The 14,117-nt window shown below is 41.9% G+C and overlaps 2 protein-coding genes across 2 annotated transcripts in view; one reads left to right on the plus strand and one right to left on the minus strand.

The window, feature by feature from the left end:
* The window catches only part of T265_15708 (hypothetical protein), a gene marked incomplete at both ends in the record, with an annotated part of 31,512 nt that extends 23,718 nt beyond the window's left edge, over positions 1 to 7,794 (minus strand). The window contains one exon of the mRNA XM_009178989.1: positions 7,753 to 7,794. Coding sequence (XP_009177253.1) covers positions 7,753 to 7,794 — 42 coding nt within the window. The remainder of the gene's footprint in view (positions 1 to 7,752) is intronic.
* The window catches only part of T265_15707 (hypothetical protein), a gene marked incomplete at both ends in the record, with an annotated part of 23,755 nt that overhangs the window by 1,753 nt on the left and 7,885 nt on the right, over positions 1 to 14,117 (plus strand). Inside the window, one exon of the mRNA XM_009178990.1 lies at positions 7,325 to 7,520. Coding sequence (XP_009177254.1) covers positions 7,325 to 7,520 — 196 coding nt within the window. The remainder of the gene's footprint in view (positions 1 to 7,324; positions 7,521 to 14,117) is intronic.

A 14,117-nucleotide genomic window follows, 5' to 3' on the forward strand; every position in this document is an offset into this window, starting at 1 on the left:
TTGGTGCTTTAAGTAGATCCACATTATTTCGAGGGTTACTGAACGTATTCTAAACCACACCGCTTAAAAATAAGTTTGTTACCGGTCATATGGCCAAAACACTCTTGTGAATCATATCATTTTACTGGCATTCATTTTAAAGATAAAACCCCTCAAGGAAACTATGGATGAGTGAACTTTCAAGTATTTGTCTGATTCTCGGCTGCTATTAAGGAAATGCGTAGTAAAGCACATTGCTTAATGGCACACGCAGTAATTGGGAGAGCTCGTAAGAGCCCGAATCAAAGTTTTATGAGCATCAGAGCGCAAGCCATATAGGCTAAACAAACCGGCACGGGCAGATGGGGTTTTAAAACCAGGAACACGCATGACGTACTGTGCATACTAAAGTTAAACCAACTGTTCACCAATTATAGTCCGAAATAATGAAGACATTCCTCAAACACTCATCCTGGCGTATGGATCTTTCATGGTCTTCCAATAACATGGTACGATGACGCGGATAAGATCAGTTGTAATAGTATGGGTTTTGAATTTGGTGTGTCCATACAAAGCTACCATATTTGTGAGACATGGAATAGGAAGCGTGATAACACTATACGGTGCTCTCTTCGAGTGGTGTGGCAGCTGGGCACCGAACGTGCGCTACGGTTTTACGGCACAATGTGCTTCGACTTTGGTTGAAATTCTAACATTGTCTTGTGTACCGCAGTTCAAGCAAACGTTCCTCACTGCCACTGTCAGCTTCTCCAATCTAATTGCGGGTTTCCATGGTGTATTAAAAGCTAGTTTCGAAAATTTGTTTCAAATCAGAGGGACGAAATAAAATGGCATAAACTAGCATTATTTCAGTAAGTCATTATAACGAAGACAAAGGAAGAATGCTCAGTTTGCCGTAAAAAAATACGCCTACGTAAACCATTCTTCCGAGAGAAAGATTTCGCAATCATAAGACCGGGTCGCACCAACTTACACGCACCTGTGGGAGCTTCCACTAGCAGCTACAACATTGAATCTTGGGCTTACTTAAAATTTCCTCTGCCGCAAAATCACGTCTCGTGCTTGGCAAATTCAACTTAGCTACACGACTCGCCTTCGTAATTCACAAACTTGCAATGTGTGCCTGCTTGAAACACATGATCAGCTAGATGGCATCATTATCAATAGTAGCTTGAAATTCATTCCGGAATATCTGAGCAACCGTGCCATAGGAATAAAAAACATTTTGCCCGCTTTCACTTCTCCTTATAAATGTGTATGCATTAGTGTTTGCGCCCGATACATATCTGAATGCTAAGAGAACTCGAGAAGATTAACTGCATTTTCTGAAGCTCGCATTATCATTGGCCTAGAGAGTTCCCCATAATTCGATCTGCCGCGTTCTGGAGGAGCCAGAACTAGATTCTTCCCCATGAAATCTTGTTTGCTTAATGATAGTGTTCTACTTACTCTAATATGCTACACCATACTATACTATACTATATTACACTATACTATACCATATTATAATATACGATACTGTACTAGAATTCTGTTCCTCAAGACTGCACAAAACCACTTGAGTTGCGGTTCCAGCGGCCGCAACATAACGGCGTCATTCACCAAATTTTTACAATATACACGGAAAATGTGCACATAAATACCGCAGCCTCAAACGTCAACCTTCTGTTCTCGTTTTATGCACCTGTTGGTGACGACTCCACAAGTGACTGTGACTGTACTGCAACTATACGTGCATGGAAAAACAATTATTGTTGGATGACTAAATGTGGTAGCAGCGAATTGGATGCACATCAGGCGTTACTGCAAAATCTCGTTCTAGCAGCAGCCGCTCTAAAATACCTGACACCCGCATGTTCGTTGTTCATATTTCGCTTATCCCTGTGTTGTATATACATATAGCTTGCGAAATTGTAATTTGTGGTTGCTTTACCCCAAAATTCTTACCTGCACTCAATCATGTCATGGTGTTTTTCTAAAAAATACTTTTCCCTGCTACATAGTTTGCGTGAAAAAAATTTATGGGTGTTTTTTCTAGCCCATCATGGCTTTCCTCTCTGGTTTGGGCGCGCGAGAAAGAAATGACACACCGTTTATTAAATGCGTTAATTTTAGTGTGGCGCAGTCACTCCAGCGTTCAAGAAATCCGCGCACTAACTGCAGCTAGTTCACTAGGGTCTTCAATATATCGAGCCAAAAAAGGTCTGGTGCTCACCATTTTCGTTTCAGTTAACACGACCAATCCCAGTGTTCTTCCATTTGCCAAATGATGTCCCAAACATTTCCTTTAAACATAAAGCACATGGAGCTTTACCTGTTCGGAATACAGTTGAGTGGCAGACCGAGGAACATTTGGTATGGGAATGATCTATCCGACCGTCCTGCGTTCAGCTCGGCTGCAAAAGTTTATCTTCCTAAAACTTATGTTGTTAATTTATAAATCAACGGGAGTAGACAAGCAATGAATTCATGGAAAATAAATCCATTTTGTTGGAAAATCAACCACCTGTAGAGCGGAGTGCCTTAGTTTCATGAGTGTACGTGCGGGTTCTCACAAATTTATAACAGACCGTGTTCCAAATCGGGGAATTTTAAAATAAACGTTGCATCTGGACACCTTACACGGAGTTCAGTGATGTGCTGGTTGACGGTGGTTTGGAAGATTTCCAGTCATCCTTTTCTCGATGAACACTCGCAAACGGAAAATGTGGTAAATTTAGCGCTGTTGCTCAACGGCAATTTTATCACAAATGTTAGTACGTTACGCCGCTGACAAAACGGAAGTGAACGCGTCATTCAGCCCCAGTTATAGTGCGGCAAACTGTGTAACGATTCCTACCCAGGAAAATAAATATTTCTGCATACTCAATTAGATTCACGTAGCTGATATCTATGGAGCCACAACTGCTGAACGGAACTAATAGCACTCAAAATATTTAATCTTTGTTGCAAAATAAGACCGCTGGACCGAGAATCGTTCAAATTCCGTCACTACTTATTCCAAGACCTGTGGTTTATGGTTGTACGTGGACTGCAATACTATCAGGGTGCCCACATCTGGACATGCGAACGATTTGGCCCAGAAGCCTCAAATGCGAACGCTGTACCATTTCGAAACAAGTCGCCACAGGTTTCAACACACACCCTGAGGACCTGGAAACTGTAAAAATTGACAACCTGGTACGGGAGACTCTGAGCGCCGCGAAAGCACCCCAGAGTATAGCTCATTGGATCGATAGGGTGTGCAAACCATCACGCCACTGGGCGTTATGCATGTTTGCTGATCAACGAAATTGACGTTCATCAGGTTCGCTATTGAGTATCTAAGTGCTAAGTGCTCGTGCCTTTTGAATGCGTTCGATGGCATTCCGTTCACGAGTTGAGCGGTTCTCGTATCCAAAAATCTATTGCTTATATATAATCTTGTAGCCCGATAGATTTAGGACGCGTTTTGGTAGTTCAGTGAAAGTATCTACCACAAGATGATTATCAACACATTATTTTTTGTTTCTTATTTGAATATGTGCATCTCAACTAGGTCGGGGGATGCAGTATTCTGAGGCGCCCCTATCTAATATACCCAAGTTGGCCAACATGGTTGAAAATGGATCAAGCCAACAAAAAATCGTCAACAGAACCCAAAATTTACTGAAGATAGTTTTGAAGGCTTTGAAATTTCGTAGCCTTGATAATTTTATCTCTTCACATCCGGATGAGGTTTGTCGCTGGCTTTTACCTAAAGCAAAACGGCGTGTTAATTCCACCAAATCATTAATTTTAGCACCTTTGTTTAGTCATTTCTCACAATAGTTTCCCAGTGTTGCGTTGAATACCTTATGTCGAGGACGTCTCTCACTAGGTATATTTGCACAGAAATGTTAGAATATATGCACTGATTTTACTCGTGAGCTCCGTATGTTTACGAGGATGCATGGTGCTATGTCACATTGCTTGGGGCTCCCACACAAGCTTGCGTTGAACAACAATGTGCGCTATAACATGCTCGGAAGCATCCGCAATTGACTGAAACTAGTGGGGTGTTTTACCATTCAGAATTGCTGTTAGAGACTTCTCGCGATTGGAAAATGGACTTTGTTTGCAATATTCTAATGTTTGGCAACATTAATTTACGCTAGAACCAAAACCTGAGATATCCCAATAGTTGAAAAATAGCAAGTTGTGCTTTGTTCCTTGGTGAGTATTTTCGGCTTGTGTGCACCTTTTCCACCTTCAAAGTTATTCATTTGGAAGTTTGAACAGTCATCTATGCAGAAACGTTGTATCATCGAATTTTCACGTCATTCAGTAATGAAAATTGGATGTCCGTAAACAAAGAGGCATCTCACAGAAATAACGTGACGTTAATATGCACAACTTACGAAGTCTCAAAAATTGTCCTATTTGATTGCGTTGTATAATACGGCATGCTTAGTAAAGCCCATTTTGTTGTTAGTAACCATCAGTCCGTAAATCAATCTAACAAACGAATGAAGTGTAATGAATCAGATATGTGCATTAAGAGAACCCTCAGTGAGCTTGGAGGTGTATGCTAATAGCAGCGGAAACCCAAGCCAATCCGAGTCTGGTCTCCAGTGTCATAAATTTTAGGGCAGGTCAAGGCGAATTGCGGGCTAACACATGCCAGCTGGGATATCAGTAACACTAGGTCAGCATTGCGCTTTTCGTTGCAGGCCACGAACCAGGGGTGACTGATGGGCAGATCTTGCACAGGTGCGTCGAAATGTTCGTGCACATGCACATTGCGGTGTAGTTCATGCTCTTCTGTCAATATGTCGAAAGTTTAATATGTTGGGTATGTCTATTTGTGGTCTGCCAGACAACCGTATATCCCTTCGTCTGCTGCGCAAACGGCATGCGAATTTTCTATCTCCAGGATAGCTGATACATTGCTTTGTGTGAATATATCAGGTGGCTGAACCAGAAATCTTAGGAATCTGTGGGCTTGGTTGACTCGTAATATCCGACATGCCAAACGTAGAAGTCATAATTGCAGAGCAATAATTGATTTTGGATTACAAGGATATCAACAGAGCGTTATCTTAAGCTCAACTCTTTACACTGGCTGCACTTTGCTTAATACATCCACCCCTTTATAAAGTTCAATTTCACACTCCCGTTTCAGGCACTCCCATACTATCATACCCGCACGAACCTACAGCAAGGAGATTTAGACTTTGCGGGCCCATTGCCGACTACCAGGAGACAGGTGACCATATCATCCAAAGTGAACTCACTGAGGCAAATGCAACTCTGCGCAATAAATTGCTTCGGAGTATTAGTGTAAATGTATGGGAGCTTTTTCACTCCATTCACAATATGATACACATTTATGCTAAAAATAACCTTAGCGAAAGGGAGAAGATAGCGCTCACGTTTCAGCGATTGAATAAACTGCCGGAATCTGACAAGCTGAGTGCAACAAGTTTAGTAAATTTTGTGGGCTCGCGCGTTGTTCGGATTCGATAGTCAAGGTCAGAAAATCGTGTCAATTGAAATTTTCTGAGATGACCGTCTAGATTGTACGTTGGACGGTACTGTGCCTATGAGATCACTGCATGCTGCATAAATTAGTGTTGCGGAAATCAGAGAATTGAGTTGGCGGATAAACGCCCCCACCGAGAATGGAAAATGGCATGCTCAAAGTTCCGACCTCGTAAAATGTCTGTGAGATAACTGGGCACTCTTGAAAGCGAATATCATTGCATCTAGCAAAGGAGCTGACGAACAAACTATCAACCCGAAGACCTAATAACCCTTTTTGATTCAGAATATTAGGAGGAGTTTGGATAAATATCCACCCGTAACTTTTGAACTTCGCGGAAATGTCCATTACTGCCTATCACGGTGAGTAGATCAAGTGCCAACTAAGCAACAGCTTAGAAAATGGTGCATCGTCCTTTTTTCACGGGGTACCCAAATCTGCTTGCTTGCTGGATAACTGTGAGGAACATTTACTTTAATGCTCGCGATTCTCAGAGCTTCCTTGGCCTATCATTTTACTAGTCAACCTGACTTCCCGTTGGGAGTGTGTTTCATTGACTTCAGCATGATCATCAAGTACAACATCACCCTAACAAAGCCGAATTCCTGTAGGTGCAAGCCAGATGCATGAAGTCTTGGAAATATATGAACAGAACACGGCCAACCACACGCACACACGCATCACACAGACCGGCTGAACACAACAAAAACTGCGGACATCCAGGAACGTGTAGCGGTGAGTCTGCCAGATGAAACACGTCTACGTGCACCCAAACGAACAACTTACACTCCGTTCGAACCTTTTTATTTTGGTATTGTATTTGACTTGATTGAGGTGCACCTAGTTGTTGTAACCTCAAGCTCTCAAAACACAGGTTTTGTTAGTGTCTCTCGCCTTCTTATTTATCAAGTGATTTCTTTGTTAACATCAGAGGACACTAAAAATTGGGTCACGTTGGGCTTGGGTCACGCTCACCAATGCAAGATAGATTGTCACAAAGTGCGGGAGAATGCAATCTTGTGGGCAGCATTTGGCATGCATTTCTCAAAACACACAAAGTCGATCATCGGGCGCTTAAGCTTCTTTCTGCAGGTTTCTAGCAGTATGATCTGCGCCGATTTGGTTTGCTACCGTCGCGTTTATCCATAATTCAAATGCCTTTCGCCATGTTGAATAAACCTCTCCACTAGCTTGATGACAACGAATAACGCGGCCATGGTCGTGGTCCAACTCATCTGGAGGTGCGAATCTGTGAATACCAGAGCTTAGGTTGGGCAGGTTTGGAGTGTGCTCTTTCATAGACACTGTATGTAACGCGTTAATAAAGCAACCTCTTTTATGAAGGCACATAAATCTGAGTTAGTTAAAAGGTCATCACCATAGGAAACGTTATGCTGCAATTTTGAAATAATTGAAAGCAATCTGGATACATATACATAATATGAAAAAATGGTCTCAGAATTTCTCACATATCTTCTCAAAAATCTGTCCTCGAGATGTTTTCTCCTTTCCAGTTTCAAGTAAATCCTAGGCGGTTTTTTAATGAATCCAAGACATATCGCGCCCTCATGGCAAAGGACAAGAGCCAGTTTAAAAATTAACATGCTAGGATTAGTAGCTGGAGATGTTTGACAGCGACCACTTCATACATGGAGGCCCAGTTTTAGAGTTCCTTTTTTCCCTACGGTCACATTGAAATGGGAAGGGAAATCCGGATTAGACTGCCTTCAACTACCGAGTTCTCCATTGACACTCGCCAAATTATCCTCGAAGCTCAGTACACGGAAATAATGGTGAATGCTACTGTTTTGCTCTTAGCAGATCCCGCCATCAGCAAACATCGCGCCAGACTTGGAATTTGGGCACCTGACCGCCGAGGCGTACGTGGTAATGCTGCAATTCTCGCGCCCTAAAAATGAAAGGTTGAAATCCAGCTCTGCCGGGGGATTATTAAACCAGCCAGGAAGACCCAGTAGTCCCGATAAGAGTAAATTGATGGAACCAAAGACTATAGCAGGTTTGTTAGAATATCCAGCCACATCGCTCAAGCTCAGACAAATTCCCCTCTTCAGACGTAAAATTTCAAATGAATGCAGCGCGTTCTAACGAAATGGTGCAATCACGCTCGGCTCCCGTCTCAGATGTGCACACGTAAAATCTTGGGATAAACACTGTCTTAGCACTCATGATGAGCTCTAATAAGAGCACAACTTCGGTTAATTGCTTAGCCTCTGTTGATGCTAGCTCACCTGAATCGCCGCTTTAGGACAGGACGGGCGTGAAATTATGTATGCTGCAATAAAATATAGAATTGAATGAACTGAAGGAAATTGATCACGCGAAGGGTTCAACTGATTACGCAATTCCGTCAATAATCGCAAATGTTGCATGAAATGTCAATTTTGTAATTCCACGTGAGCACTGGCCTTTCGGGTGGCATGTGACGTGAGCCCCGTACGTCTAGGGGAATGAGACTATTTTCATTTTCAGTGCCGGCCAATCACACCAATTTTCCACCAAACAGACTGGATCTCATCGTGCTACAACGGTTTGCGTACCTCTGTGACTCACTGAGCTACACAGAAGGGTGTTCGTTCGAAATTTGTGAGAGCCACTCAAACCAGGTTGGTCAGCGATTGAGGTTCAGACCAACGATACCCTGGTCCTCAAGGTGGAGTTTCGTAATGCGGCGACTTGTTTTTTAAAACAAGCAACACACTAGGATTTTACGACAAACACCAGCGCAGGGTGGGCAGGCTTATCGCCAAACAAAACGCGACCAAGGGATACATGTTTTACGATGCAGGTAAAGGGCGTGGCACGACAACACTGAACCTTGTCCTGCTAGATGTCAAAACTTTACTTGTAGTGAGGTTTGATTACGATGTATAATGCTCCATGTCAGTAGTTTTTGTAGCATCCTAAGTTTGCAATCCGCGTTGGTTTTCCTGCACGATGTATAATTAAAAGTCCTCCTAGATCAACTCGCTTACTTAAACAGCTACGCCTTTATTTTCGGCGATCTGTATATGGGCATCAAAGACGAACTTAAATATTGTGTAGATGCCATGGTTCCCCGAGAGCGTATAAGTTTCTTCAGATAACCTGGTAATTAGCAATACAGAATGTTTTACCGCACGCTTCTTGCTATCTTAGGACGCATTCTACGAACTAGTGTTTTGAATGCTTTCCTACCAATAAGATTATTTATATACGAGGAGGAATGTCGTTCCGATAACATGCTACGTCAACCGAACAAGTTCCATCTAAGTAACCTCAAATCTTGCGCCAATCAGTTAGCCAATGCAAAGTTGTTCGAACAATAGAATGAAATTCAATACCGCAGTATACGAAGTAAGTGCTTAATGAAAGTATGAAATAGCCGGGTCTTTTACTGCGTGAACAACAAATTCAACGGTCTAGGACTCAAAATATCAGTCCACTTGATAAACACTGGTCAACCCTGAAATAAAAAGCTTTCTTTGATAATATTTTTTCATCCCGGAATGAATACTTCTGCGGAAACGTTGCATCACGTTGCATTGTCACCGATGCATACCTGGATTTTCTTACCTTGAAATGAGGCTCCGTTTTCCGGGAACTTACTTGGGTGCCTTAGATAATCTCTTAAATTGCCGCCTCTAAATACAACACACTGGCAAACCGAAAGTGAAACTCCAGCTGAAGATAATGTCAACTGAGCAAACGCGCTTCCAAACTCATTATCGGTAATTCATGAATATTTAAGGTAGGAAACTAAAAGCCGGACATATTAACCACCGATACCGTGCAGTCCAGCTGTCGCGCTGTTACACGTTGGTCAATGAATTTGCATTCAGACACAATGTAGACAAACAGTCGCACTGTAGGCGGCTAATGCGTAGAGGAATCAAGCTGGTGCGTTCGGTATCACAACTCTGTTGGAAGACGATTAATATTCTATTTACAAGTCTTTTGTTAAACTAACCAGAGTAGAACTCGGTAATTTATTAGGACAAAGTTTTTCCCCTGTGCTTTGCTTCGCGTCTACGTATGCGGTTAGGCATGCAAGCATATTCATCTCACTGGCTTCCTTCCGCAAATGAGCGCACTATAGAAATGTATTGAAGTTTAGCTTGTTTGGAATAAAAATTAGACCGAAAGCATTGTGAGACTTGTTTGCAGTTTTATCAACATTTTCAATCGTTTTTCCGTTACATCGATCATGAAGCATGGCCATCTCATCCACCATAGTTTAGACTCAAAGGGTAAAAGTCAGAGCATCCTAAGATGATCATACCTTTCCACAAATACGCAACAAGCGTAAAATTAAACTTAAATGTATTTGTTTATTGCAACAGTGAAACGCGTACATATTTTGGGGATATACCCGCCCCAATATAGACAATTGTTCCTGTACAGAGCTCTAAGCACCAGGTTTGCTCACCCAAAATTGTGATATGGTGAACTTCAAAGGAAATTTTGAAAAAAAGGCACTAATCCAGGAGCTTGGTGATCTATCCCCTGCATTAAAAACAATACAGTCTAACTTACCCAAGAAACTGGGAAATAGTTACCGCGCGTTTTAATTTTCCTTGCCCGGTTGGGCCGTACTTTCTTCTGGAAGTATTTATTTTCGTGAATGAAATAATTATTTGATATTTTATGAATAAATTCATAAACATAATCATATGCTGCAAACGAAATTTGAAGCTTACAGTTTACGGTGCAAAAGGTGTACGATCCAGATACCCCAGTGAGCTCAGCTGAACAAACTTGTGAGGTAAATATTTTCATTCAAGCACACAATAGTGCGAACTTGTATTCCCTGAACGTCTAGATTTTATTAAGTTAGAGAAATATCTTCTTACCTTAAGCATCGTGCATTGTACAACATAATGATTCATATGTAGAAGGAAATGTTGTCAGATCAGTTAGCGAAAAGGTTCGTTGGCTTGTTTGCTTACCTAGGCAATTTGATTGCGAATGTTTCATTTCCAATGGAAGTGACATCACTGTTCACTTCAAACAACCACAACCTCATCAGGGGAAATATAGCAGAACTGCTTCAAAATAATCCAAACACGACAGAAACTATGAAGCCTGAAATTACGCGCAAACTTTTGGACTTTTGCATGGACACAATTTACTTCCGATGGACAAACATACCAACAGCCGAAAGGGACTCAAACTGGATCCCCGATATCAGAAGTTATCGCTGAGGTCGTAACGCAAAGATCAAAGCGTGCGGTACTGCCGATCATCAATCCTCCGGATCCTAGGCGCGGACGGCACATCTGTCATCATGAAACGGGATTCGGTACACTAGGCACACCGACTGCTTAATCCTATCCTAGAAGATATCGAGCTTAACGTCATACTGGAGTGAAGCAATGGACAAATTTGTAGACGTTTTAGTGAACGGCAAGTCTGAATGGTAGTCTTGAAATCTGCGTATTCTGGAAAGAGACCCATACGAACCACGTACGGGACTACGACAACAAGTACCCAGTAAATCACAGTAATAGCTGCGTCCGAACGCTGTTTAAGAGGGCAGCGAAAAAATTGTGCACCGCAGAACTTCGCGGTAATCAAGCAAAACTTCTATTGGGATTATTTCAGAAAAACGATTATCAAAGGATTTTTATTAACGAAGGCTTGAAAACGAAGCAGCTCAACAACAGTAACAGCAAGAACAAAACTTCATACGGCTAATCTTGCCTTACGCTAACTTTAAGGGACACGTGGGCATCGGCGAATGAGGACACGGGATAACAGTGCAACCAATGGAACTGCTCGACCGAACAACTAATCGTCATCAATAACGCACAGATGATGTTGACTCGAATTATGATGAAACCGTAGCAATGAAATTGTCCAGCTCGGCCAGGAAGCCCACAAACTTGTTGGTTCTTGCCTAAATAGATATCTACTGCCTACTTCAGTGGCACGCATTATTTTCAATAAATGATTGTGTAATTTTCTGGGAATAACCGTGAAACTCGCATTGTTCACTTATGTGTGCTTCGCAGCTGCAGGCTGGAGGGAGTTTGAGCAACAAACCTTCCGTGGAAAAGGGAGAACGAACACTTTCAAAAAGCGCTTGAGTTCATTGGAAAAGCTCCTTACAATAAAACACTTGAAAACATCCGTCTCGCGGTATGATTACGGTCAACATTCTGATTACATCCATTACGGTAAATTATGCAATTAATGCCCATTTACTCTCACCTTATTTAGAAAAAATTGCAAAAGCAACCTAGAAAATATAAGCTCTAAGAAATTGGTGAGTTGTTGTTTTTTCAGAAAGGCAAAACTTCGGCAGCGTAATGGGTTTTTTTCTATGATTTGCGACTGTGCTGCGCATCGTGAGTTTCCGCAATCATTCGCGTATGACCAAAAACGGGAGACATAAGGGAAGCGTATAATAAGGCAGTCCGCCAGCAGACCAAACCTTAATCTTTAAGAAGATATTTCCATTTATTCATCACACAATGGGTGTCTGATCCAACTGTAATATTCCAAAACAATTTCAGCAAATCACTGGCATTTTGGAAGCCTCTCGAGATCTGCTAACTGCGAGACATCATAATGGATAGCTCCAAAAAGCAATCTTCAATGGAGTCCTTATTTCCCCTAAAAATGTAAGCAACCTCAATCCGGCAATTGATTGACACAGCTTTCCCACCGGCGTGTAGAAAATTCTAAGTCGGTTCAAAGCCAGGGTTGATTAGTGCCTCGGAAACTGTTGTCGTGTTTCAAATGTAGAATGGAAGAACATGCAGGAAATCACACTTCATCGGACGTATACATTACACATCGACCCTGACCTAAGAAAACTGGAACAAATCCAACCGTTAATTCACCATAAACCGCACTTGATTAGGTTAGCCCAAATATTCCTCAGATGCATAATGATTATTCTACACAGCCGGGAAATACAACCAAACTTTACTTCAGATATCAAAGTTGTTGATTTTTAGGTCCCAAAACGAACGATTTGAGAAATCCGGTTGACTCATTAGCACCATCACTATTCCCTTCCAAATATTTTTCAATACACCTGATTCCGTATAGTTTACTGTTGCAGCTTGAATGATAATAGATGAATCGGGTTGAGATATCTCATCACTAAGTTTTTCTCACCAAGTCGAATCATTTGTGCTTTGTAGCGAATTCGAACACGTGAATGACTGTAGTATCCATGTTCCATTGAAAGAGAAACGTAGTTTCGAATATTATGTCTCTGAAACCCAAACAACTATACCTGCAATGACCGCAATATGTAGCCTGCAATGTCGGATACCCTGAGGGCAAGCTATCAATGGGTGAATCTTCATAGTCCGTCGGTTTTTGGAGATTGGGTGTGCATTGGAAGATCAATGGAAGGACACCTATTGGTTGTGAATGCTGCTACGCATTCTCGGCTGCTTCCAAATTTTAAAAGCACGAAGCATCTGCACCCATTTAAGGCAGTAATTCTACTAAATGCGTAATCTTATTCCGCCAAACCATCACTTCATCCGGAATATAGTGTGAAAAAAGCATGTACTTGCTCATTTTTTTAAGATAAACTGCTTTATGCCGAACGACGACGCACAAGTGGGAATTCTGAAATCAGAAACACGCATACCATTTAGTACGCGTCGATTTCTCACTAATGTTTTACCAAATTTAGGCCGAGAGGAAGAAACGCTTATCACGGTGTATTTCTTCTTTTGTAATATGATGGTTTGAAGAAGCAAGTAAAGTCAATTTTAATGCTTTGCGCTTTGCGATTGCAGTGTGGCTGCAAGGGTGAAGTTTGGAATAGCTAGCAGATTATTATTGCATGTTATTACTTCTAATGTTATTGCAGTAAGGCCCGGAAATTAGATACAGCTGTAACATGTGATTTTCGGGATGATGATTCCCTTCGCAGTACGTCTTATTTTCGGAGGTTTTTCTAAGCTTGTGGGTCGTAGGTCGAGCGCATATTACTAAGGACCGCTACCAGTTATCAGCCTTAATTCAGGCTTCATTGATGCAAAAATTGTAAATGCCGTCGACGAATTTCAAATGTGTGGAGGAGAGGTATTAGCCATAATCAACCATGAATTCAAAGCGTCATTCTTACTGGGACATTTTTTGTGGTGTGCGCTGCTCTAAAGAGAAACGTGTATGGAAACCATTCTCACGAATTGTGGGGCAGGATCCTCAGGACAGCGGACTCTGACAACACCAGATTACGGAGGAAGGCACAGCTGAAAATATAGATTGTATATGTTTGCATCCAGACCAGCATACATCTAAGGCTGACAAAAAAACTTTATACGCGCTTCGACAAGCGGAACCGCAGTCCACAGCGCTTAATGAAGTGCATGTCAACCCCAAATTTCTCAAAATGATGGGCTTTACTGGTGTATGCTTGTGTGTAAAAGAACCGATTTGGTGTCGAATATTGTCGGCCTTGGTCACGGATAGTGTAGAAACCACGATGTTTTTCCATGAAAGCTTGTGTGTCGGAAACTTGACACTGCCGCTTCTCCAGATTTACTGTGGCATAATGCGTTTGCGAAGAAGCACTTACGTGAACCCCGCAACTTATGAAGCACGTCACAACTAGAAATTACTTCCAACCACAATGATTTGCAAT

The sequence above is a fragment of the Opisthorchis viverrini genome (assembly GCF_000715545.1).
Source record: "Opisthorchis viverrini unplaced genomic scaffold opera_v5_757, whole genome shotgun sequence".
Taxonomy (NCBI): domain Eukaryota; kingdom Metazoa; phylum Platyhelminthes; class Trematoda; order Opisthorchiida; family Opisthorchiidae; genus Opisthorchis; species Opisthorchis viverrini.